The following is a 27,751-nucleotide window of genomic DNA, read 5'->3' as shown; positions in this document are numbered from 1 at the left end:
CTTTTTGTATGACTTCCTCAACAGGTTAAACTGCATCCTGGATAGAGTATCTCTTAAAAAATGAAATTAGGTTAATACTATCAAAAATAATTTTTTACAATTCAGAAGTTCAGATATGGCCATTAGCTTGATACATAAATCACACTGTTTAAGGAAGGCGACAAAAGAAAATGTATAACTGGTTAATATTGGAAATAACCTTTAGAAAAGAGGAAAAAGGAATAAAAAAAAATTATTTTGGAGGGCAGTGACTTGGTGATCTGGAAACAATGCACCAGGGACAAAGTTACAGGGACAATGCACCAACCACAAGGAACAATCTCACGGACAAGCTAAATTGGCATTCAAGAGCAAGGCTCAGAACTCAGGTTCAAGATGGTGGAGTAGGAAGATCCAAAGCTCACCTCCTTGCCCTGATATCAAAACTACAACGAACAAAGCACAGCCATCTCTGAGAATGGCCTGAAGGCTAACAACGAATTGTCTACAGCTACGGACACAAAGGAAAAGCCACATTAGATGGGCAGGAGGGGCAGAGACTCAGTCTAGCCAGGACCTGCCCTGCCCTCGCTGCAGCGCAGTGACCCACAAGCGGGAGGGACATCACAACTGTGATGTGCCCTCTAAAGAGGGAGGGGTCCTAGCCCCGGCCTAGAGGACCTGCACCAGGAAGAGGAGCCCCCAGAAAATATGAAAACCAGTGGAGCTTACACCTAGGAGAGTCAAAGGGCTGTAGGAAATGAGCACAAAGGTAGCAATTTAAAAAGTATCTGGGCCATATGTGAAGGTGATATACTGACTAATTTGAGGGATAGGGATCTACTGAAACTTTCCCCAGGGGCAAGAGTGCTGGTGGGCACCATTTCCCTCCTTTTAAACTCTCCTTCCACCTAGCTGGTCTGATGCTGGCAGGCATCACTTCTGACACTCTTCTTTAACCTTGCTAAGAATGTTCATTCCACTCTGGTGTTTCCCTGAAGACTCATCTAGCTGCCTACCTTCCAAAGGGACTCCTGCCCTGCTACACCTGGTGAACAGCCTCAGTCAGCACCAGCACAGTGCAGTGTGTCTCCAGTAGTCGAAGCTGGGCCTTGAAGCCATTCACACCAAAGAGCTGCCCTGCACACCAGTATGCCCACAACAGTTGTGGCCAGGCCACAGCCAGAGGGCCAGGAACCAGCCTCGCCTGCCAGTGTGTCCTTAGCAGTTGGGGACCAACCACAACCGAAGGCCACACTAGTCCACATCTCTGGAGCATCTGGCTCTGGTGACAAGAAAGGATTCTACCCCTGGGCCCCACAGTACACCTTCTCAATAAGGTCACTTTTTCAAGGCCAGGAGATGTAACTCATCTTCCTAATGCATAGAAACAGACAAAAGCATATGTTACAAACAAACAAAAAGGACATTGCCCCCCAAAAAGAACTAAACTAAAAGGAAGTAAGCTGTCTACTGGATAAAGAGTTCAAAGTAAGTCATAAAGACTCTCATCAAACTCTGCTGATAAGTATAGAACTCCAACAGAGATAAAAAAGATTAAAAAAAACTATCAGAACTGAAGACTATAACAACTGAAATGAAAAATACACTAAAGGGAATCAACAGCAGATCATATGATGCAGAAGAATGTATCAACAATCAGGATAAAGGAAATAACCCAATTGGGAGATTAAAAAAAAGAAAAAGGAATTAAAAAGAATAAGGATGGCAAAAGGGACACCTGGGACAACATCAAGCATATTAACATTCACACTATATGAATCTCAGAGGGAGGGGAGAGAAAGGGACAGAAACCTATCTGAAGAAACAATGGCTGAAAACATCCCTAACCTTGTAAAGGAAATGACATTCAAGTCCAGGAAGTATAAAGAGTTTCAAACAAGATGAACCCAGAGACTCACTGAAATGTTAAAAAAGTTAAAGATAGCCTGGCCGGTATGGCTCGGTGGTTGAGTGTCAACTTACGAACCAGGAGGTCATGGTTCGATTCCTGGTCAGGGCACATGTCAGGGTTGTGGGCTCAATTCCCAGTATGGGACCTCCAGGAGGCAGCTGATCAATGATTCTCAGCACAGACGTTTCTGTCTCTCTCTCCCTCTCATTTACTCTCTGAAATCAATAGAAATATATATTTTTTAAATGTTAAAGATAAAGAGACTCTTAAAAGCAGCAAGAGAAAGACAGTTACCTAGAAGGAAGCTCTCAAAAAACTTACAGCTGATTTTTCAACAGAAAATTTGCAGGCCAGAAGGGAGTGGCATGATATATTCAACATGATAAAAGGGAAAAACCTACAACTAAGAATACTCTACCAGGCAAGATTATCATTTGGAATTGAAGGAGAAATAGTTTCTCAGACAAGCAAAAGCTAAAGGAGTTTATCATCATTAAACTAGCATTATAAGAAATGTTAAAGACAATTATTTAAGCTTGAAAAGAAAAGACTAAAACTAGAAATAAGAAAATATATAAAAAGAAAATCTCACTAATAAGGGCAAACATGTAATAAAGGTAGTAGACCAACCACATATAAAGCAAGTATGAAAACAAAATGGTAATAAGTACCTACCTACCAATAATTACTTTAAATGTAAATGGACTAAGTGCTCCATTCAAAAGATAAAGGGTGGGTGACTGGATAAAAAAAAAAGATGCACACATATGCTACCTCACTTCAGATCTAGAGATACATACAGACTGAAAGTAGATGGAAAAACATATTCCATGCAAACGGAAATGAAAAGAAAGCTGGGTAGCTTTACTTAAAAAAATAAACACTGTAACAAAACACAAGGTTATGACATAATAATAAAGAGATCATCCAACTAGAGAATGTAACACAAAAATCTATGCACCTAACAGGAGCACCTAAATATATACAGCAACTATTAACAGACATAAAGAGAGAGATTGGCAGTAATACAATAATAGTAGGGGACTGAAACATCCTACTTTCATCAATGGACAGATCATCCAGACAAAACCAATAAGGAAACATTAGACCAGATGGGCTTAATAGGTATATACAGAACTTTCCATTCCCAAACAGTAGAATACACATTCTTTTTAAATGAACATGAACATTCTCCAGGATAGATAAAATGTTAGCCCACAAAACATTTCAATAAATTTAAAAAGACTGAAAACATCAGGCATCTTTTCTGACCACAATGACATGAAACCAGAAATTAATTGTAAGAGGAAAACTGGAAAGAACATATGTGAAGACCGAACATAATGCTGCCAAAAAACCAATGGATCAATGAAGAATTCAAAGAGGAAATTAAAAAAATATCTTGAGACAAATGAAAATGGAAATGTTACAAAATCTATGGGATGCAACAAATGCCATTCTAAGAAGGAAGTTTACATCAATATAGGCCTACCTGAAGAAACAAGAAAAATCTCAAATAATCTAATCTTATACTAAGGAAAGTAGGGGGGGAAAAAAAAAAGCCCAAAGTTAGTAGAAGGAAGGAAGTAATAAAGACCAGAGCAGAGGTAAATGAAATTGAAGTTGGAGACCTCACTCCCTGTGATTTCAAACTATACTACAAAGCTATAGTAATCTAAACTGTATGGTATTGGCACAGAACAGACATATAGGTCATGGAACAGAATAAAGAGCACAGAAAGAAAACTATGCTTATATAGTCCATTAAATTTACAACAAAGGGGGCAAGAATATACAATGAGGAAAAGTATTCAATAAATGGTGGTGGGAAAACTGGATAGCTACAAGCAAAAGAATTAAACAGGACCACTTTGTTATACCATATAAAAAAATGAACACAAAATGGATTAAAGACTTGATTTAAGACCTGAAACCATAAAACTCCTAGAAGAAAACACAAGCAGTCAACTCTTTGACATTGGTCTTAGAAATACATTTTTGGATGTGTCTCCTTAGGCAAGGGCAACAAAATGAATAAATAAAAAAGGTTACATTAAAGAAAAAGCTTTTGCACAGCAAAGGAAACTATGAACAAAACAAAAATGAAACCTACTGAATGGGAGAAAATATTTGCAAATGTTATACCTAATAAGGAGTTAACATCCAAAATATATATAAAAAAAACTTATAAAGCTCAGCATAAAACAACAAATAATCCATTTTAAAAATGGGCAGAAAACCTGAAAAGGCATTTTTCCAAAGAAGACACACAGATGGCGAACAAACACATGAAAAGATGCTCAACCTCACTAAATATCAGGGAAATGCAAATAAAAACCACAATGAGATATCATCACACATCTTGTTAGAATGGCTGCCATAAAAAAGACAAGAAACAACAAGTGTTGGCGAGGATGTGGATAAAAGGGGACACTTAGTGTACTGGTGGTGGGACTGTAAATGGAGGTAGCCACTATGAAAAACAGTATAGAGGTTCCATAAAACATCAAGTTTCATGGTACATTCCTTTGCTATTCTGTATATAGAATTAGAAGATCCAGTGTATCTAACTTCTAGAGTTATTTCCATCGTTGTGACCTTTGAGTTCTGACATCCCAAACTACTTGCTCTTCCCTAATTACAAACTGAAGGCAGGCTTAGGACCATTACTTAGCAAGTATGATCCTCCTGCTTGCTATCTGTCTTTTAAATCTTACTCTGTTGGATGATGTTCAACTTGTGGATTAAAAGAGTCCCAATTATCTTCAATCTTAATAGTTCATGTAATCAAGGTGAGTTCCCACCTTATTAAAAATTAGCTAGCCATTATTTGGTCTAGTCTCTTAACTTCTGAAATTCACATGAAGCATGATGGCCCATAAATACACATGATAATGGAAAAAGGAAGGCCTTTCTGTGGATAATCTCCTAAACCTGACTTAATATTAAAATGCAAATAAGATGTCATATTAAAAATGTCACTAAATGTATTGGGAAAGCCTGACTGAATTTAATATGTACACATGCCCAGCTGTGCATCACTGTCATACCATCTTGTTGACTCTACTATGTCAGACCTGAGTAAAAATCACACCTCTGCTATTCACCAACTATGTGAAAGGGGTTGTGTGTTACTGACCTCCCCTCCCTAAGCCTCAATTTCCTCCACTTAAATTGGAAATAGTAATTCTGTCACCTGCCCCTTAACAGTTCTATTGACTAAATTAAACAATCCAAGGAAGTGCTTAGTTCAGGGCTTGACACAAAGAATGCAATCAGTATGTGTTGCTATAGCCATCATTAATATCAGCCTTTTGAGACAGCAAGGAAAATGGATCTCAGGAAACAGGGCAGAGAACTGAGATGGCAATTTAGAGAAATGTTGGACAGGCCTGGAAAGCTGCCGAGAAGCTGGCCATTTGAAGCTAAAACTTGGACTGATGAGGCTAAAGTTTTTCTTCTCCATTTTAATTTTAACTAGAAAGAATAGGTACTGATACTAATAGCATCAAAGAAGCTGAAGGAAGAGAGTACAAGGATCCGAAATGCTTTGTATTTCCTTCACTGCGGATGCTTCTGCTTTCTGCTATGAAACTGCACAATATCCAGAACAGAGGTTTTCAACCTTCACATGAACATCACCAGGACTTCGATTCAGTAGAAGATGGGAGATGGGTGAAGAGAGAGAGGGCATGAAGAAATCTGCTTGTTAAGAGTATCCAAGGGAGTCTCAAGCTCACCAGCTCATCCACATTTTGGGAAACACTGATCTGGAATGTACTGAATGTCAAACCTGTAGCTGATCTTCTTTATCCCCAATTAGTAAGGCTGTTATCACACCTTTTCTTTAGCAGATTGAAATTCTATGTAACTGAAATTTAGAAAAGGGGTTCAGGGCTATGTTTAAGAAACTTGTTAACAAAAATTTACTAGTAAACCTGAAACTTATTAAACCACAAAGTCTCAACAGTGGCAGAGAATACCCAGGTCTCCTGGTTTAACATAATGACTAACCCCTACCCATGGCAGTATTCACCCTCTACTTGAATGTCACCAATAACAAGGACCTCACTCCTTCTCACGGAGGTCCATTCTTTCTTTAGGCAGCGCCACTGTTCAAATATTCTTCTGGTATTGAATAGAAATCTGTCTGCTTTTGATTTCCAGCTGTTGGTCCAACATCTAAGTCACCAGGCTATAGAGAAAGTCACAAGCTGAAGCCTTCCCCACACTTGCCATTAGAATATGGGAAGACAGCTGCTATGACCCTGTGTGCTGTCTTCTTCATTATCCACATTCAAGGACAAAGGAAGACTAAAAAGAAAAGATGCAATAAAAAAACCAAATAGTTGAATATTACTCAACCTTTATCAAACACCCAGATATACTGATCAACTTGAAAGGACTAGGTTATGCTCCTATGCTATCTGCCTAAATCACTAAAACCAGCGATGGTTTATTTTGTTTTTGAAAACACTGACAGCACCACAGTATGACAATAACAATAAGTCAATCTGTTAACTATTCCAAAAAAATTCCCCAAAAATAGTGGTAAAATTTTAAATTTTAATAGGAATGAAATCAATAGTTTGATTTTAACACAAATTCCACAATCTTTAATTCCATAGTTGGAACTGTGGGCATGACAAAAAGATAAAGAATCCAAGTTGGTGGGAAATTGCTCATATAGATCAATACTCAAGGGAAACGGAGTCTCAAGATTCATTTACGTTGTCAATAGATTAACTTCACTCAACATTTTCCCATCAACAGTACAAGAGCTTGTGTAGACACAAACACTAAACAAAAAGACTAAAACATGGCCCCTCTTGAATGAATGTCCAATGCAGCCAGGGAGCTAATGGTCAATTCTTACACTAAGAGTTGGTCCATGTAACTACACAAAGAGCTATAAAAAGAACTACAAGCCAATAACTGTATTTGAAATGGCAGATATCTCTTAGTAGGTAGCAGCACCCCTTAGACCAGTTACTACACTGCCACTGAAACGTGGTATTTGTGAAAATTATCCTGAAATGTTCTACCTACTTGATATTATTATACTTATCATTTGCACTTATCTACTCCAGCCCTGATCACACAATATTTTAATATTGGATTTTATCTGTTTCTATATATTATTAGAGCACCTTGAAGGAAGAGATTCTATCTTGTTTACCTTTTTTACTGGTATATCTTCAACTGGTTAGCACAGTTTTGGCACATAGGACTAAGTATATGCTGAAGGAATGAATGAAAATATTCTACCTTCAAGGAAAAACAAATTAAACATTTCATGTTAGTTTTAGAGAAAAAAGTCAGATTGTAATTTAAATGAAGATATATTAAAGTAGATCAGCGGTCGCCAACCTTTCGGACCTCACGGACCACCAGTGGTCTGCGGACCACCGGTTGGTGACTGCTGAAGTAGATCATTCATTTGCCTACAAATTTCTAATCATCAGAATACTTCTGAAATACATGTACTAAAAACAAAACAAACCCTGATGATGGTAGAAAATGTACCCATAAGGGGGCACCATTGAGCTACATTTCTCCAATCACATGTAAAGAGAAGTAATTACTAACAAGTGTTTACTATGTGCCAAACACTGTTCTAAAAGCTTCGCACTAAAATTTAACCCTCCCAACCTAGGAGGCAGGTGCTATGGCTATTCCATTTTACTATGTGGAAACTAGGACACAAAGCAGTTAAGTCAGTTGCCAAGGTTACACAGCCAGTGAGCAGTGGAGCCAGGGTGCAACGTGGACTGTCTGGCTCTAAAATCTGCTCTTTCAGCCACTATATGAGACTGTCTCTCTAATGTTACTCATTATTCTTGCATGAATGGCCATTACAACAGTTAAAGTCAAACTGAAAACATTCCTTCATCATTATATTTGAAAACCAATTACAAATTTTTCCTAGTTTGTCTGGCTTTAACTTTAAATATTACATTTAAATTATATTATCCAGAAGTAAATAAGATTATATTTATAAGATAGTTATAGACAGAGTTTATTTCACAAGGTAGTAAACACTATAATGCTAAAATTAAATTTAACAGAATGCAAAATACAAAGAAGTGGACATAAAAACTAGGCAGAATTCACATTAAGTTTGAAGTTAAAATTTTTTAGTAAAATCAGACATTAGCATTAAATAAACAAATGGATAATGCTGCCATGAGACAGACATTAAATCCCATTACAAAGGCAAATATTACCTCCTAATGTGACATTTCCATGTAGAAATCGTCCTTGGTAAATAAGTCGTAGAATATTTGGGCTGCTGACCTGCTCTTCTTCCCAGTCTGAAAAGAACCAGTGAACTTGTTAGGTGTATTTCAACACAAAATTAAAATACTACTGCATTATTCTAAACTTCTGATCAAAACAGGTAGAATACATCAAGGAAGACACTTGGAGCTTCCACTTCAGTAAAAGCAGGCACTACTCATGCAATCATTGCGGGCTCAGTTTTTTTTTTTGTTTGTATCTTTATTGATTTCAGAGAGGAAGGGAGAGGGAAAGAGAGATAGAAACATCAATGATGAGCGAGAATCATTGATTGGCTGCCTCCTGCATGCCCCCTACTGGGGATCAAGCCTGCAACCCAGGCAGGTGCCCTTGGCCGGAATCGAACCTGGGACCCTTCAGTCCACAGGCTGATACTCTATCCACTGAGCCAAACCAAGTAGGGTGTGGTCTCAGTTCTTGCTAGTTCTTCGCCTTAAATAGTCAGAACTGCGGAAAGACTAGTTTTTGCTTTTTAAGAACACTAACATGTGCCAAAATAGAGTCCTGAAGTTTAAAAATTAAAAAACAAAACAAAACAAAATACAAGCTGCAAAAAATCTAATCCCAGGTGAAGAGAAACATCATTTAAAAATTAATTTCAATTACCAGTAATTAACAGAGGATATTTTAACAGGATATTTGTACCTGTTAACATATATGAGGTTAGAAACAATATGTTTCACATAGATTTTAAAAAGAATTAATATACTGCTATAGAGAATAACAAAAAAATTTATATCTCACTAAAACTGGAGAACAAAAATTTTAAAAGAGAATGACAAAAAATTTGTATTTACTTTTGGACAATGGTGACTTATCACTTTATTGTCTTTTTGAAGCCATTTTATAAATATTACAGAAGACACAACTTTAATTCACTTTACCCAAACTACTTAAGAGAAACTTGAAAAAAAAACAAAACACCCCATATATTAGAAGGTATGATGGAAAGTGCATAAAAAAAGTCAAAAGACGAACTGGTGGGCATGATGAGGAACAGAATAGTTCATTTTGAAACACGACTTAAGAAACTTATAAAACACTACTCTGTTAACATGATGGTGTAAGGACACTGGCATGTGATAGGCTATGGGGTCAGTAATTTTCTCTAGCTTGTCGATATAATTAAGCTCTGATTTTGATAGAGATTTGAGATTTCCATCATTATCTTTCTCAACAATTCTAGTATGATGTGTTTGTTTCCTACAGAAGCTCCTATTATCAGATGATAACTCTCAACACATACACTAGTTTAAAATATTCCAAAGAGCCTAGCAGGTGTGGTTCAGTGGTTGAGTGTTGACCTATGAACCAGAAGGTCACTGGTTCAATTCCGGGTCAGGGCATATTCCTTGGGTTGCAGGTTCGATCCCCAATCCAGGGCATGCAGGAGGCAGCTTATCAATGAATGATTCTCTCATCACTGATGTTTCTATCTCTCTCTCTCCCTCCTCCTTCCTCTCTGAAATCAATAAAAATATATTTTAAAAACAATCCCGAAGAGGAAGTGATAGCAGAGAATGGGGCTAAGTAGAGCACTTTCCTTTTGCCATTTTTTTGTGTGTATGTAAAATAATGAATATGAATTTGATAAAACCAGTGCCTCTCAGTGACTCAGCACAACAAACTGGGTAGTGAAAAAATGAATGTAATTTCTCCTGTCTCCCTTTCCCCTAGACTCCTCCAGCCTTTTCTCCTGTCCCCCTTCCCTCCCCCAGCAAGCCTTCACTCCTGACTCTAGAGTTCCTAGATCCCTCCTCTTCTAGAAGAAAAGTCAAATAAGCCTTGAACACTTTTGTATGGATTACTCTGAATCCATCACATCCAAAATTATGGTTTATTAGAATATTTCTGGTCAAGAGGCAAGTGTTTCATAGATACAGAAGACAAATTACAGCAAATGTCCAATTCACAGGAAAGCATTTTTGAGCTGCAGAAACTTGAAGCCACATATTTCATTATCTTTTAGTTTTGTTTTAATATATTTTTGTTGTTGATAGTATTATAGATATCTCCCATTTTCCCCTATTCCCAACTCCTCCCAGCCCCTACCCAACCCTCCTATTTCATTATCTTACACAGAGTGTCCTGATTCCTGCATACACCACTGATTTAATATGCTAACTCCCTTCCATCTCAGAGGATCTGAAATTTAGAGAACTACAGAAGAACAACGCTTCAAGGAGCAATTTTTACTACAGTTTTATTACTAGCAACAATAAATATCTACATTTGTTGACTTTTGGTGCATTTATGTGATACAATGTAGAAATGGATTTTTAACATAAATATTTTATAGATAATGAAAATTATTTATTTTTATTCCCTGCATTGTCTAAAATTGCTGAGTACAACTGACAAACAGAGGAAAGGCTGGGTTCAAAACTTTTGCCCTGGCTGGTGTGGCTCAGTTGGTTAGGCACTGATCCATGCACGGAAAGGTTGCTGGTTTGATTCCTGGTCAGGGCATATGCCATGGTTGCAGGCTTGATCTTGGGTAGGGGGCATGCGGGAGGCAGCCAATCCATATTTTGCTCTCACATAGATGTTTCTCACTCTCTCCCTCCCCCTTCCTCTCCTAAAAATCAATAAAAAATAAAAAATTTTTCAAAAACTTTTTGTGTGTACATAGCATAGGATTGATACAATAAATTTCCAATGCTGGTAGATGGTTCATTCATTTGGGAAACTACTTATGGCAAAGACCTGCACTTGAAAAGTATATCTTTTAGCTCAAATTACAATGTTGCCCTCAAAAAATTAAATTTTTGAGACTGATTGTTTTTGTCCTGTGTGATCTTTTCTAGAATATCCATAGATGTCAAAAGCTATCTATCTTTACCCTCCTTTTCCTCCAAAATCACAATAGTAATGTTGTGTCATACTTAGTAAAACATCACTACTAAACAGGTATTTTAAAAATGCTTTTCATACTGACAGCTATCTGTCCTGCCTGGCTCCTGGCTATGAGAAAATTCCAATATCCCAAGAGCCCTAAGTTTAGGTCCACTTCATCTTTTCTGAAATTCCTTCTTACCTACAATCTTTAGCTTCAGTAGCTCCCTGATTCAGGACTAACACTGACTTGACCCTTGGTTACCAATGGGAAGAAAGATCTAGTTATTTGAAAGTATTTGTCTCAGTGTTTCTTAAACTCAGATCTATGAATCCACAAAGACATATTCTTAGGGTCTGAAAGTCCTCTTCAAGAATTTTTAAATTGTGTTTTCATTTTAATGATAATCTGGAAGAAATATTCTATATAATTCAAATAATCACTTCATAACCAAGTATACAGCCTTGGGATTTTAAAGCCCATGTATGTGTTTATGATTGAACTGATGCCAAATAGGACTTCTTTAATTGTCAAGAGGCTAACAACGAAAGAACAGAGGTTGATTTAATATATTATCAATCAATTGTTGCTGAGTGAAGGCTGAATGGCAATCTGGTACACGGTGTGAATGAAGGTTTTGTGGTGACTGGGTCCTCATTCCCCAAGCAAGAACACATGCACGCCAAGCCAACAGTAACACACTTACGGTGCAAGCCTTAAGTTGGTTTTAGTAAAAATACATCATAGGGTACAATAATGTTTTTAATTTGAATATTATTGGTTTTAAAGTTATGTTTGCATTTTCCTTGTGGATTTGTTTTAGTTTTATGGTATATGAGTTAATAAGGATAAAGAGTTTTAACTGGATTTCATGTTTCTATCTTTAAAAATAAACATTGTGATAAAAATAATTTAAGCCAGCACTAAGGAATCTATAAGAATTTTCTTCCTCCAAAAAAATTCCATATATTATTTAAGGTTGAGAGACACTGAAGTAATTTATTTAATCATTTGTATATACTGTGTTCTTTGTTGAAACAAGTCTTGTCCTTTAAAAGTCCAAATTGCTTTGACTAGTAAAATTAAGTGAAATCAGCTGAAACAGTCATATCACTATGGTACATGCCATAAAAGGGTCAAGAGAACATGGGGAAAGTTCAAAGGAAGAACATAAGCTAAAGACTCACATTAGGAAGGCAAGATGGAATCTTATTACAGAGAAAACCAGAGAAAAGAAGGAGTGACACCCCCTAATTTTGGTGCCATGGATACTAGCTTAAATATGCAAAGCACATATAGACTTTATACCTTTTTGACCTTGTAAGTAGTTCAGAAAACTTATGAAATGACATAAATTAGAAATTAACTGTGTCAAACTCAATTTTAAATAGGCTATGTATAGAATAGACCAAAGAGAATGTATTATAATCTGTTAAGGTAGTTTTTCTTTTCCTTTACTTTGTGTCTCAGCATAAATGGGTTTACTTATATGAAAGTGTATGTTTGCTACATTATGTTTTACTTTTAAAAATAGTTTTCATTTATATCAAGCAGTTCTAAGTCAAAAACAGGGACCTGGCATTGTGGAGCCTTTACCATTTTGCAGTGAGGTAGCTGAACAGCAAAATAGGGAAGGTGGTCCCCTTTACCTTTGATCCTTATACCATCAATTAGTTTGTTCTTTTACCTCTTATACTAAAGGCCTGATGCATGAAATTCGTGCAGGGGGCTCGGCCCTCGCAGCCCTGGCTACTTCTCGGCCTCAAGGCCCCGCCCCCCGCCCACTGGTGGTTCCGGAAAGTTGTTCTGCTGTCTGCTCTAATTAGCATATTAGCTCTTTATTATATAGGATATTTAAAACTTTTTCAAAATGTTTGTGAAATAAGGTTAAGGGCATGAAGAAGTAACATTATTCATTCTCAATAGGAAAAACACCACTCACCCATTGGCCAATTGTCATACACATGCTTGGCAATGTCAGAAGCAGAGTCATTCGGAGAAAACAGGAACTCTTTTGTCTTTCCGCTTACCAAGATGAGGCGCAAATTGATCTGAAAGAAGACAATGATGCTTTTAACATAAACCTTGAAATTTTAAAGTAATAAATGACTCAGTTTTTTATTTCAATCATATTCTAAATTATTACCAATTTCTCATTTGTGTTTAACTTAAGCTCTGTAAAAATTTTTTTAGAGAATGGGAATTTGATATATAATTTTATTTCTAACTAGAGGCCTGGTGCACTAATTCGTGCACCAGTGGGGTCCTTTGGCCTCGCCTGTGGGATCGGGCCGAAACCAGCTCTTCGAAATCCCCCAAGGGGTCCCAGATTGCGAGAGGGCACAGGTCAAGCCGAGGGATCCCACTGGTGCATTATTGGGGCCAGGGAAGGACACAGGAGGTTGGCCAGCTGGGAAGGGAGCGTGGGAGAGCTCCAGGGTGTGTCTGGCCCATGTCGCTCAGTCCGGATCGACCAGACCCCAGCAGTAAGCTAATCTACCAGTTGGAGTGTATGCCCCCTGGTGGTCAGTGCACGTCATAGCGACTGGTCAACCAATCGACTGTCTGCCCCCTAGTGGTCAGTGAACATCATAGTGAGTAGCTGAGTGGCCTTAGCATACCATTAGCATATTATGCTTTGATTGGTTGAACGGATGACCGGATGACTGGACACTTAGCATATTAGGCTTTTATTATATAGGATATCCTATATAATAAAAGAGAAACATGTAAATTGACCGTCCCTCTGCTATGCTCACCAGCCAATCAGGAATGAGTATGCAAATTAACCTCATCATCTCTGTGGAGACTGACAGCAGGTAGGAGGCAGCTCCCAGCATGGCCTGCTTGGCTGTCACTGCAGCGACCCAGAAGCAGGCAAATGCCATCCGCAGGCAGCTCCCAGCATGGCCTGCTTGGCCATCGCTGCAGTGACCCAGGAGCAGGGAAGAGCAGCCTGCAGGCAGCTCCCAGCACGGCCTGCTTGGCCGTCGCCACGGCGACTGGGGAGCAGGCAAGTGTTGCCCGCAGGCAGCACCCAGCACGGCCTGCTTGGCAGTCACTGCGGTGTGAAGCAGGCAGGCCCTGCAGAGTGCAGAGAACCACAGGGAATGGGTCTAAGCCATCAGTAGGACATCCCCTGAGGGCTCCCAGACTGGAGAGGGTGCAGGGCAGGCTGATGGACACACCCTCCTGCCCCTGTGCACAAATTTCGTGCACTGGGCCTCTAGTTTAATATATATGAGGGGGAGCAGATATATTTGTCACAATACATGAACAAAGGAAAACCAAAATTCATTATGCCTTTAAATTTTACTTCCAACAATATTCAGAATTGGACTTCTTCAGGTTATCACTATTAGTATAGAATGCATATTTTCCATTGAAAATTAAAGTGGTGACCCTACAGTTCACTTCACTAAATGGGGAAAAATTTAGTTGATAATGTACTTCTTAGAGAAAATAAAGAGAAAATAAATTATATAAAATATTTTATCCTAATTCTGAGGTGCGGAGTGCGCGGAGCGGGCTGGCGGCGGAGGGCGCGGTTGGCGTTTTCAATCGGGAGGGAGTCGCAGACTCTGAGCTCCAGATACCGGCGAGTCTTTAGGGACCCAGACTCACACGGGAGAAGCGGGACTGTCTGGCTTCGGTCAGAGCGAGTGCAGCTTTCTCTCTGAGCTTTGCAGCGGGTGCTGGGACTCAGAGAGGCAGAGCCCCTGGGGACAGGACTGAGAGCCGCCATAACTGCTCTCTCCGGCCCACCCTGTTGATCCTGTGCGACCCGCCCCGCCCAAGCCCTGCACACAGGCATTTGCCGGATAGCCTCAGGCAAAGGCTAGATTAGCACCTCCCTAGAGGACAGAAGTTCTCTCACTGCTGACACAGCTGATTCTCATAGCCACTTGGCCTGGAGGTCAAACCCTCCCTGGAATTAGCTACAACAATCAAGATTTAACTATAAGACTGCGAACAAAGACCACTAGGGGGTGCACCAAGGAAGCATAACAAAATGCGGAAACAAAGAAACAGGACTAAATTGTCAATGGAAGATATAGAGTTCAGAACCACACTTTTAAGGTCTCTCAAGAACTGTTTAGAAGCCGCCGATAAACTTAATGAGATCTACAAGAAAACTAATGAGACCCTCGATGTTATATTGGGGAACCAACTAGAAATTAAGCATACACGGACTGAAATAACGAATATTATACAGACTCCCGACAGCAGACCAGAGGAGCGCAAGAATCAAGTCAATGATTTGAAATGCGAGGAAGCAAAAAACACCCAACCGGAAAAGCAAAATGAAAAAAGAATCCAAAAATGCGAGGATAGTGTAAGGAGCCTCTGGGACAGCTTCAAGCGTACCAACATCAGAATTATAGGGGTGCCAGAAGATGAGAGAGAGCAAGATATTGAAAACCTATTTGAAGAAATAATGACAGAAAACTTGCCCCACCTGGTGAAAGAAATGGACTTACAGGTCCAAGAAGCGCGGAGAACCCCAAACAAAAGGAATCCAAAGAGGACCACACCAAGACACATCATAATTAAAATGCCAAGAGCAAAAGATAAAGAGAGAATCTTAAAAACAGCAAGAGAAAGAAACTCAGTTACCTACAAGGGAGTACCCATACGACTGTCAGCTGATTTCTCAACAGAAACTTTGCAGGCCAGAAGGGAGTAGCAAGAAATATTCAAAGTGATGAATACCAAGAACCTACAACCAAGATTACTTTATCCAGCAAAGCTATCATTCAGAATTGAAGGTCAGATAAAGAGCTTCACAGATAAGGAAAAGCTAAAGGAGTTCATCACCACCAAACCAGGATTATATGAAATGCTGAAAGGTATCCTTTAAGAAGAGGAAGAGGAAGAAAAAGGTAAAGATACAAATTATGAACAACAAATATGCATCTATCAACAAGTGAATCTAAGAATCAAGTGAATAAATAATCTGATGAACAGAATGAACTGGTGATTATAACAGAATCAGGGACATAGAAAGGGAATGGACTGACTATTCCTGGGGGGGAAAGGGGTGTGGGAGATGCGGGAAGAGACTGGACAAAAATCGTGCACCTATGGATGAGGACAGTGGGTGGGGAGTGAGGGCGGAGGGTGGGGCGGGAACTGGGAGGAGGGGAGTTATGGGGGGAAAAAAAAAGAGGAACAAATGTAATAATCTGAACAATAAAGATTTAATTAAAAAAAAAATATTTTATCCTATACAATCATTTGAAACTTAATCAAATTAACAAAAACTATAACTTTAAAGAACTTTATTATGGTTAATAGAGGAATCAATGATAGCAGTTACTTTAATCCAAAATGCATGATGATATATTTTCCTAGGGAGGAGGAGGAAGAGCTATATATGACAAAGAATACAGATTCTTAGTGAAAAACCTAAGGTGGATAATAGAATTAAAAATTTTGAGATCCAAAGAACTTATTGTTCTTACTAAATATGTATTTGTTTACATGCTATTCTTAACTTTTAAATTATTTTTTTGAAATATATTTTTATTGATTTCAGAGAGGGAAAGAGAGATAGAAACATCAGTGATGAGAGAGAATCACTGATCGGCTGCCTCCTGTACGCCTTCAACAATGGAGATCAAGCCCATAACCTGGGCATGTGACCTGACTGGGAACTGAACTATGACCTCCTGGTTCATAGGTCAATGCTTAGCCATGTGGGCCGGGCTTAACTTCTTAATTCTTATCTTTTCCACAATTAACTTGATATTATTATTTTTTTAAACCACACCATCCATTCATTTCCATATAAGAAATAACAAGTGTGGTTTTTTATACTTCTGGCCCTCTGTTAAGATAGCAGAGAAGACCTTTCCAAAAGTTGAGTCTGCTCCATAGCTGAGCCCTAGGACTAGCCCAGCATCTTTATATATAAAGAATAGAGAATGTCTTGTGCCTGTTTGAATTGTGCCAGGTCACAAGTTACCTAAGCTCTCATCTTCAGTTACTAATATTTTTTTCCTTATAAAAAAATGCCAAAACATCTTTAATACGGCAAAGGCTACAATGAATAAATTGGTGCCTGCTGCAGCATCATTAAGACATCAGGGCACTGATCTACTATCTACCACCACAATGGCCAGTGCCACTCCCAGCACCTCACCACTTTGAAAATGTGTTAAAAGTTATAAAATATCTCATCTAAAAAAATGCTACACACAAACAATTCTACATTCAATGGGGTGTGACTGGATTCCATATCAGATGAAGTAGAACTCGATTCCAAATTAGAAAATGTATTCTAACTGCATTATACTTTCAATTTCAATAAAAAAGTTTAAGAGGCTATATTCCAGAGGAAAAACTCTTAATGTATGTCCAGTTAAACTTTCTTGCTATCTTTCCTGACTAGAATGAAATTAGACCAAAGGGCTTAATACAGGAAGCAAACTGATGAAATCACACTCCCATAAAGAAATGATATAATCCAGAAATTTAGTAAGTTCCACTTGAACTAAATTCAAGTAGTGGTTTGCCAAAATGATTAAACTGTAAGAAATCACCACTTTACTTATTTCCTATAATGAACAAGTAATGAGTGATTCTTAAAGCAAGGACATCTACACAATATGATGTGAACTTTAGTTCTAACAGATACATCACTATTCGTCGCTGTCTCTTTATGTGTGAATGTTGATGCATATATATTATGCTGTGAATTTACATAGAATCTTCTTTAGGCTTCAAACTACTGTATAAGGGTCTGTTAGTCATCAATGCCCAAGAAATTGTGATCTTCAAAATGGTTCAGCTAAATTTATGTTTAACCGGAAAGAAATATAACTAAATTAAAGCTTCCTAAGAATTATGCAAATGATATGATCTACTATTCCTTAGAATAATCTTTTAAGTTTAAAAATAATTTCTATTGGACTTTTATTGAAATTACTAGAGGCCCGGTGCATGAAAATTCATGCACTGGAGGGAGGTCCCTCAGCCCAGCCTGCCCCCTCTCACAGTCCGGGAGGCAACCCAGCAATCAGGGCAAGGCAACACCCCCATCACACCTCTGCTGCTGCCACTGCCGGCAGCACAAGCCTCGGCTGGCCCTGGTTACCTGAGCCTCGGGCGGCCCTGGGCGGCTGGGCAGCCACCATCTGAGGCTTGCCTATACCTTGGGTGTTGGCTGGGCAGCTGCCATCCAAGGCTTGCCTGCCCTTCGGGCCAGCCCTGAGCAGCTGGGCAGCCGACAGCCGAGGCTTGCCTGCACCTCGGGCCGGCCCTGGGTGGCTGGGGGGCTGAGGGGACTGGGGAATTCCGGAGGCAGGCATGTGGCAAGGCTGGGCCCACCTCGGGGCAGGCCCAGCCTTGCCGCATGCCTGCCACCCCAGTGGGGCTGAGGGGACTGGGTGCCACCATCTTGTGGCTGTGGGCACTGCCATCTTTGAGGGTGTGGCAGTCAATTAGTATACTCCCTCCTTATTGGCTGTGGGCGCTGCCATCTTTGAGCAGAAGGCAGTCAATTAGCATATTCCCTCCTTACTGGCTGTGAGTGCAGCCATCTTTAAGGGTGGGGCAGCAATTAGCATATTCCCTCCTTATTGGCTGTGGGTGCCGCCATATTTGCGATGGCATGAGGGTCAATTAGCATATTCCCTCTTTATTTGCTAGGATATTTTAAAATAAAGAAAAATGACTTAATCTTTAGAATCTGTAATGGTGACATCAAAGCATATTTTAGATTTTTCTTGATATCAACATGGGAATGGAAAATAAATCACCATGCATCCTTACAATTGAAACTGGCACAGTTGTTAAATGATATAAAATATAGATATACGTAATTTGACATGGAGAGATGTCCACAATAAATTAAAATAAAACAATACATATACCTCACCCCATAAATACATTAGCACTAGCTGGATTTGGGTTCATGCTGCAAAGTTCTTAGTATTTCCTATTTTAAAACTGGTACACATCACTGTCACCAATAAACTGATATTTCACTTTCTTATTTGAAAATGAATTATCTAAAAAATTTGTTTACACAGACCCTATCAATTCCTACTTACTTTACAATGGCCTGCTTCATATACTTATTACTAGAGGCCCAGCATGCACAAAATTGTGCATAGTTAGGGTCCCTAGGTCTAGCCTGGCCTCCGCCGCCTTGCGATGCTAGGTGAAGTTCCCCGCCCCGGCACGCTCCGCAATGCTCGCGGCCCCTCGACTGCTCCACGAGCCCCGCAACTGCTCCATGAGGCACCCCCACCCCTCAATTGCTTCGTGAAGCTTGCTGCCGCCCTGCAGAGCTTGCCATTGGACACTCCGCTAAACTCCCCCGCCCTGCCACTGCTCCACGAGGCTCCCCCCACCCCGTGACAGCGTCGCTTCACATAAGTCCCCCACCCCGCAACTGCTTTGAGAAACTTGCTGCTGCCCGGGTGACTGCTCTGGTAAGTCATGGCCACCCTGTGAAGCAGCCGCCACCACCGCTCAACAGTCCCCAGTCCTGCCCCGCTGCCAGCCCCCCATCATGGTGAGCAGCTCAGGGGCCGGGGGGGGGGGGGGGGCGAGAAGTGCTCCATGCCCTTCATGGTGACCAGTTGCCCATTTGGTCGTGATGGCACCTAGCTCTTTATATATATTAGGATACCTGTGTGGCCCCAGAAAACATTTGAGTTTGTAACTCGTAGCAGAGTTTGAAGTGGCTTTGGACTACAAAATGAGAACAAAAAGCGAGGTAAGATTTTAAAATCTACTTAGAGGAAACCTAATCACCTATGTAGAATGCAGAAGGAGGGAAATATGATGATGTGAGAGTAAGCCCATAAATACATAACTCTAAGAAATGACCAAATCTTACAGTCAAAATTACCTAAAACTGACAATAACAGATAAAGACTGCTTCAGGAAAGAAATTTATGTCCAAACATTAAAATAACATCAATAAACCCACAAAATTAAGTTGATGAGGAAAGTAACACATTGCGTGGAACATAGCAGGTGTTCAACCAATATTTGTTGACTAATATTTCAGTTTCTTTAGTTTCAAGATGCAAGTGGAAATGCAGACTGGAAACATTAGCACTAAGACTCAAATCTAGGCTTCAGCATTCTGGGCATTTTATCAAATGGCCAGGGCCAGTGCATTATGTTGAATGGGGATGAATACAATAACTTCTTGGTAGTGATATGGAGATATAGATATAGTTCCAACTGTGAGCTATTTTCCTTTGAAAGATTATGTACCAATTATTTAAATACTTATTAATGAAAGACCTTTTTACTTATTTGAAGCCAAGCTAAGTCAATCTATAAAATACTCTAAAAGAAGCTCTGATTGTGAGGTAGTGGGATTCCTGACATAAACAATAAGTTAGAAACAATATTCCTATTTACAGCTTAAAATATGCTATACTACATATACATACTTGTCTAAAAAGAAAACTATCAAGACTCTGGATGACTTGATATGAGATGGAACTCCTATTACATAATAAAATTCCCAAGGGATGGCATTTAGATCATTCAAATGAATTATATATTTTATAATTAATTTTGAAGCAAAACAAATCAAAACAAGACTATTAGTGAGGTAGAACTACCATGATCATTTCCTGTAAGGCAAATGGAAACAACAACTCTTCCATGCATGTAATTTTAAGTTTAAAATAAAAGTTTTCAGTAAAATTGATTACATCAATTTGGCAAAATCTCACCTAAAACTTAATTCAACAGTGATTTGTTTTCAATTGGTCAGGATTTAAAAAAAATTAAGAGGATGGAGAGAAAGGGAATGAAAGATGGACTTAACTGGAATGGTCTTTGGACATTGAACAGACAATTATGGAGATGGACCATGCCCTTTAAAAGAAATAGGACTAATAGAAGAAGAAGGAAAAAAAAGAAATAGGACTATTTTCTACCAAGAGATCAACACATCCTATATAATAAAACCCTAATATGCAAATTGACTGAGTGGCAGAATGACTGGTCACTATTATGCTTAATGACTACCAGGGAGCAGACACTCAAAGCAGGAGCTGCCCCCTGGTGGTCAAAGCGCTCCCATAGGGGGAGCGCTGCTCAGCCAGAAGCTGGTTCAATTCTGGCGAGTGCAGCAGCAGTGGCAGGAGCGGGCCTAGGCTGGCAGTTGGACATCCTCCGAGGGGTCCCAGACTGCAAGAGAGTGTAGGCCGGGCTGAACACCCGCCCCCTCCCTGCCCCTCCCTAATGCGTGAATGTCATGAACTAGGCCTCTAGTAGATCAGAAAAGGAAATCCCAATTTCTCTGAGAGTCTCTGAATAACATGAGTAATGAGGTACTCTACCTCACATTCCAGGGAAGCACCTTTGCCTTTGTAATGCCAATTCCTACCTTTTCTGCCAGAGACCAGGCAATAGGCCCAGTGGGAAAGATGTTAGACTTTCTTTACAAATCACTTTTTAAAAGCTCTCAATTTATCTCAAGGGGATTATACTGAATAAAAACAGGGAACCCAAAAGATTACAGGCTGTCTGATTCCATTTGTATAATATTCTTGAAATGACACAATTATGAATCGTGTGGCCAGGTTTGAGAAAGAGGCATAGCTGGCTGTGCTTACAAAAGGGAAACACAAGGGATCCTGGTGCTGGAACTATCCTGTATCTTACTGTGGTAAGTAGTCATATGAATCTGCACATGTGATAAAACTGCACAGAACTAAATACACACACAGACACAAATCTGTGCATGGAAACTAGAGAAATCTGAATGAAGTCTATGGATTTTACCAGTGTCAATTTCCTATTGGGCTATTGTACCACAGTTATGCAAGATATTACCACTAGGGAAAACTAGGTAAAGGATATATGGGATTTCTCTACTACTTCCTATAAAGGCATGTAAATCTATAATTATCTCAAAGTAAACAGATTTTTTTTTTTTTTTTTAAAAAGCAAGCATTCAACTTGCTAAAAGTTTATATGGTATATGTCTGTCTTTACTTACCTGTCTTATTTACATTTGAAGATAGCTGTTTAAAAAATACTGTATTAAAGTAGCTACTTAATCTTGAAAAAAGACATAAACCTAACAGTAACTTATTTTGAGGCAATGTGTGAATTTAGAAATTGAAAATAGAAAAAATGTGTGAATTTGAAAATAGAAAATAAAAAAACATATTTTCTATTTTTCTAGAGTTATGATTTTGTAACTGGCATGTTTTAAATTTCTGTTGAAGTAAAATGAAATGAGGGCGACAAGAAATATGTTTTGTTTTGTTTTTTACATAGGACTGATTTAAAACAAATTATCCAAACAACTGCATGCTGAATTATAGTAATCATGTTCCATAAACTTTCTATTAGGTGTCCATTTATTCAGACATTTTCTGAAGCAGATGCTATGCTTGCTGCTTGAGAATTTCATAACCTTGAAGCTATGAGAAAGACATACAAATATAATTAAGGCAAAGAGAGTTAGCTAGGATATAAAATTTTAAGTGCCCAATAAATATTTGCTGAATGAATTTTAAAAGTAACAGAAAGAAAAGCCTGTGAATCTTAGAATCCAGAGTAGGGTATGCATGGTACAGTGAATAAAGAGGTAAAGTGCTACCAGCCTGCCATTTGTTGTGTGGTTTACTATATTTCAGGTAGTGCACACCACCTAGCCAGGCTCTGAAGCAGGTATTACTACCATTTTAGAGTTGTGGGAATGAGTTTATAGAGACTTTAGGAAGTAGGGAAGCTGAGTGAGATTTGAATCCAGGTGTGCTAACAATTAATACCTGCTGCTCACCACTCTGCTAGAATGAACCAGGTGGCCCTAGCAAATTCCTCACCATAGTCTCCACTGTTATTCTCCATCATCATCTGGACCACTCTTGGTCTCACTATGCTCCAATCACAGGTATCTTCTTTCAGTTCCTCAAGGCCTTTACACCGGTTGTTCCTTCTGCTTGTAAGGCTTGGTGCCCTACACTCCCCACCCCAATCCACACACACTCTTGCTGATATATGTCTGAGAAGGGATGGCATCAATAAATCCTCCTGAACCTAACCATCCTGGATGAAATAATGAAACTGAATTTATTTTTAATTGTAGAAAAAAAAGAATTTCAAAATTAAATTAGGGAAGCCAAGAAATATTCCTATTCCCCACAGGAAAGGAGTAGTTCTATTTGTGAAGAAGTTATTTTAAGGCACTCATGACAACACATTTTAACCTCTAAGAAAACACACCTGAATTCTTGTCTATGAATATACTTCTAGTATGGGATCATAAACAAGGTGCACTGAGATTTGACAAATGAATTAAAACTATGGAATTTTTTTCTACATTCTTCTTAGCACTCAGCAGGATGTCAATTCTAATTTATATGAAATATTAAATCTTTATGGGTAAAAACTCAGTGTAAGTCTATTTTTAATTGTAGAAACACCTATCCTGAAAGATAGGTAAAGAGGCTGCCAGAGAGATCTCTAGCTTAACTTCCCAAATAAAACATCTCATTTTATGAGAAAGGTAAATTTCCAGAACATTTAACTCATTTTTAAAATGAAGGTGAAGCACTATATTCCAAATCAGTATTAATACTTCTTGAATTATATGAAATGCCAACTATTTACTCATTAAATTATTTTTTAAGTACTGAACATGAAGAATTGCTTCTGGGCTACAAAAATGAATTAACAGTAATAATTAGCCTACTTGCTTTCTGATTATTTTTTATCTCATCAATAAAGAAACAAAGAAAATGCTAGGTTCTTATAAGTACAATTCAGAATCAAATAATGTAGTTTAAAACTTACACACCATTTTAGTGACTGGCACATAGCAAGGACGTAATTAAGCTAGTATCACAAATGACCTATTATTATCATCATCATACCCATCATCAGTTTATCAAATCACAATACAGAGGGATATCTGATTGCCAGCTTGGGCCCAATCCCCCGGGGAGCAGGCCTAAGCCACCAAGTGGTCACCCCCAAGGGGTCCCAGACTGCGAGAGGGCATAGGCTGGGCTGAGGGACCCCCTACCCCCGAGTGCACAAACTTTTGTGCACCGGGGCTCTAGTATGTATGTATGTATGTATGTATGTATGTATGTATGTGTGTGTGTGTATATATATATATATATATATATATATATATATATAATATCTAATAAAAGAGAAACATGGTAATTAGTGTACGACCGCTACCCTTCCCATTGGCTAATCAGCGAGATAATGCAGATTAACTGCCAGCCAAGATGGCGGCCGGCAGCCAGGCAACTGGAAGTGAACATGAGGCTTGCTTGCTTCAGTGACGGAGGACTCCAACGTTCCCCGCCTGCCGCTGCCGGCCTCTGAGCTGCAACTCTAAGCCACTATGTTACAAATATAGAAGCTAAACAAAACCCCAGAAACCTGCTTTAGTCGCTGGGCTTCAGCCAGCAGGATCGCAACATTGTTTCAAATACAGAAGGTAAACAAAGGCCAGAAACCTGCTTTCAGCAGTGGAGGCCTAAGAGCTGGAGCCTCAGAGCTAAAGCTGGCCCAGAATAAAAATAAAAAAAAATGAAAAAAAGGAGTGGTTGGGAGCTTCAGTCACCCGCCAGCCTGAAAACAGCCCTCAGCCCCTCACCCAGACTGGCCAGGCACCCCAGTGGGGACCCCCACCCTGATCCAGGACACCCTTCAGGGCAAACTAGCCAACCCCCACCCATGCACCAGGCTTCTATCCTATATAGTAAAAAGGTAATATGCCTCCCAGCACCAGGATCAGCGGAGCCGCGAGGCCTCCCAGCACCGGGATCAGCGGAGCCAAGAGGCCTCCCAGCACCGGGATCAGCGTGACAGGGGGCAGCGCCCAAACCCCCTGATCGCCCTGAGGCTCTGTGTGTGACAGGGGACGGGGCCACAACCTCCCTATCCGCCCTGCTCTGTTTGTGACAGGGGAAGGCGCCCCAACCCCCTGATCAGCCCTGCTCTGTGCCTGATAGGGGGGAGCTCCCCAACCCCCTGATCGCTCTGCGGCTCTGTGTGTGACAGGCTGCGGTGCCCCAACCCCCTGATCGGCCCTGCTCTGTGTGTGACAGGGTGCGGCGCCCCAACCCCCCCCTAATGGGCCCTGCTCTGTGTGTGACGGGGTAGAGCCATAACCTCCCCATCGGCCCTGCCCTGAGTGTGACAGGGTGCGGCGCCCCAAACCCCTGATCCGCCCTGCTCTGTGTGTGACAGGGGGCAGTGCCCCAACTCCCCTATTGGCCCTACTCTCTGAGTGACAGGGGGGAGATCCCCAACCCCCTGATCGGCCCTGCTCTGTGCATGACAGGGGGGAGCTCCCCAACCCCCTGATTGACCCTGCTCTGTGCGTGACAGGGTACGGAGCCCCAACCCCCCTGATGGGCCCTGCTCTGTGAGTGATAGGGGGCAGCGCCCCAAGCCCGATTGGCCCTGCTCTGTGCATGACAGGGGGTGGCGCCGCAACCTGCCCCTCGACCCTGCCTTGAGTGTGACAGGGGGCGATGCCCCAGCCCCCCAATCAGCCCTACCCTGAGCGTGACTGAGGTGGCATCGCAACCTCCTGATCTGCCCTGCTCTGTGCATGACAGGGGCGGCGCCCCAACTCCCCAATCAGCCATGCTCTGAGCCCGACCAGGGGCTGCACCTAGGGATTGGGCCTGCCCTCTGCCACCCGGGAGCAGGCCTAAGCCAGCAGGTCGTTATCTCCCGAGGGGTCCCAGGCTGCGAGAGGGCACAGGCCGGGCTGAGGGACCCCCCTTCCTCCCGAGTGCACAAATTTTTATGCACCGGGCCTCTAGTATATATGTATGTATATATATATATCATCCCATGTTCAAAGGCTGTTAAATTGCGTTTACACATATCTTCAGAAAAAAAATCACTTCTACTGTCGTGGTAAACAACCTGCTTCCCTATTTATAATGGTCTGGCCCTCTAGCAACTTCAGCGTGAAATTATAACTAATTTGCCTACAAACGTCAGGTGGTCAAAATAATCTGGCACTCAGTGTATATTTTCATGTATTTCAGGAAGATGACAATTCTCTTTTCTTTGCCCATATCTCAGATTTTTTCCCTTTTACTTCTATTTTATCATCAAATTCTCACTACTACTTTTTAAATTCCATGTCTTTTAAAATAGTCTTCAATCATTCAACTTTTAAGACTACTAATAGTCCCAGCTCATATGGAACAGACAGGGGAAAAGGCCCTGAAACACTAGCTAGTTAGTGGCAAAGAAGAACAGGAGCCCAGGTTTTCTCTCTCCTACATCAAAGTTTGCTCTAGCATACTCATTGTCTCCCCAAAACACCCTCTCAACCTCCCCCTATATCTTTCTAAATACTGAATTCATGTCTTATTCAAATAGACATTTCAGAAGAGCTTGCTTTTCTCTTGGGATTCATGAAATTTTTGAGAAAAATATTCCTTAATCTGACACATCTATATAAATAAAAATGTAAATGTTCGTTTGTTCAAAATCTTAAATCTCCGAAAGTTCATCACCGATTGCTTTGAAATTTTGACACAACATTGCATTCGAATATGCGCATGTTTTTATATACTTATATACCTAGTATTATATATATGTCGCAACTGTGATAGGTAAAAACATGCTTTTTTTGAAAAACAGCGCCATCTGTTGGACGTAAAAGCAAAACACACTATACTAAATATTTTACGATTCCATTTCAATGTTTCTGTTTACAATTATAAGTTGTAGATAAAATTAACTACAAATATGCGTGTCCAGCTGCAAAACGATCGATCAGCTGAGATATTCTCACATCAATTGCTGGAAATTGGGAACGGAAAAGTGCTGGTTGATCTGACCTCAGGACGAATTTCATTGCCTCATAACTTCTGCAATTTAGTGACGTCAAAAGAAAAATTTGTTGAAAAAGTATTTCCCAATATTCAAACCAATTCTAAGAATCACGATTGGCTGAGTGAATGAGCTATTCTTGCAGCCAAGAACAAAGATATCTACGAACTTAACAATATTATTCAGTCTAACATTCAAAGCGAGGCAGTCACATACAAGTCTGTTGACACTGTTGTGGAAGCAGATGAAGCGGTTAATTATCCAACAGAATTTTTGAATTCACTCGATCTGCCAGGGATGCCACCGCACGTACTGCAAATGAAAATCAGCGTGCCAATTATCATGTTGCGAAATATCAACCAGCCAAAGCTTTGCAACGGCACGCGGCTTGCAGTAAAAAAAATTAATGAGCAATGTCATAGAAGCAACAATCTTGACAGGACCTTTCAAAGGTGAAGATGTCCTCATTCCTCGTATTCCTTTGATTCCAACGGATATGTCATTTCAATTTAAGAGATTGCAATTCCCAATTTGATTGGCGTTTGCAATCACCATCAATAAAGCTCAGGGCCAATCTTTAGAATTGTGCGGTTTAGATCTAGACACAGATTGCTTTTCACATGGACAATTATATGTTGCGTGTTCTAGAGTCGGCAAACCAGACAATCTCTATATTTGCACAGACAATGGAACAAAAAATATTGTATATCCACAAGCATTGTGAAATTAAACGTATTAGAAATGTGCGCTTTCTCTTTTCTTTCTTTTCCATTTAACCAGACTGAGCCACAGCAACGCGTGGCTAGTAGTACTAAATAAAAAATAATACTGCATTTTTCTCTGAGTGATGGAACATCTAGGGAATATAAGTAAATGTTAAGAGAAAAAGAGTCCTTATTTACTATAAA

At 40.0% G+C, this 27,751-nt stretch overlaps 1 protein-coding gene across 1 annotated transcript in view; it reads right to left on the bottom strand.

The window, feature by feature from the left end:
• UBL3 (ubiquitin like 3) overlaps positions 1-27,751 on the bottom strand; it is an 80,543-nt gene that overhangs the window by 3,629 nt on the left and 49,163 nt on the right. Inside the window, exons 2-3 of the mRNA XM_036297364.1 lie at positions 12,973-13,081; positions 8,122-8,208 (exon numbers count right to left, since the gene is read on the bottom strand). Of these exons, the coding sequence (XP_036153257.1) occupies positions 8,122-8,208; positions 12,973-13,081 (196 nt within the window). The remainder of the gene's footprint in view (positions 1-8,121; positions 8,209-12,972; positions 13,082-27,751) is intronic.

The sequence above is a fragment of the Myotis myotis genome, unplaced genomic scaffold, assembly GCF_014108235.1.
Source record: "Myotis myotis isolate mMyoMyo1 unplaced genomic scaffold, mMyoMyo1.p scaffold_m19_p_3, whole genome shotgun sequence".
In the NCBI taxonomy this organism is placed as follows: Eukaryota; Metazoa; Chordata; class Mammalia; order Chiroptera; family Vespertilionidae; genus Myotis; species Myotis myotis.
The sequence above is the reverse complement of the archived record's forward strand: the minus strand, read 5'-3'. Positions and strand labels throughout refer to the sequence as shown.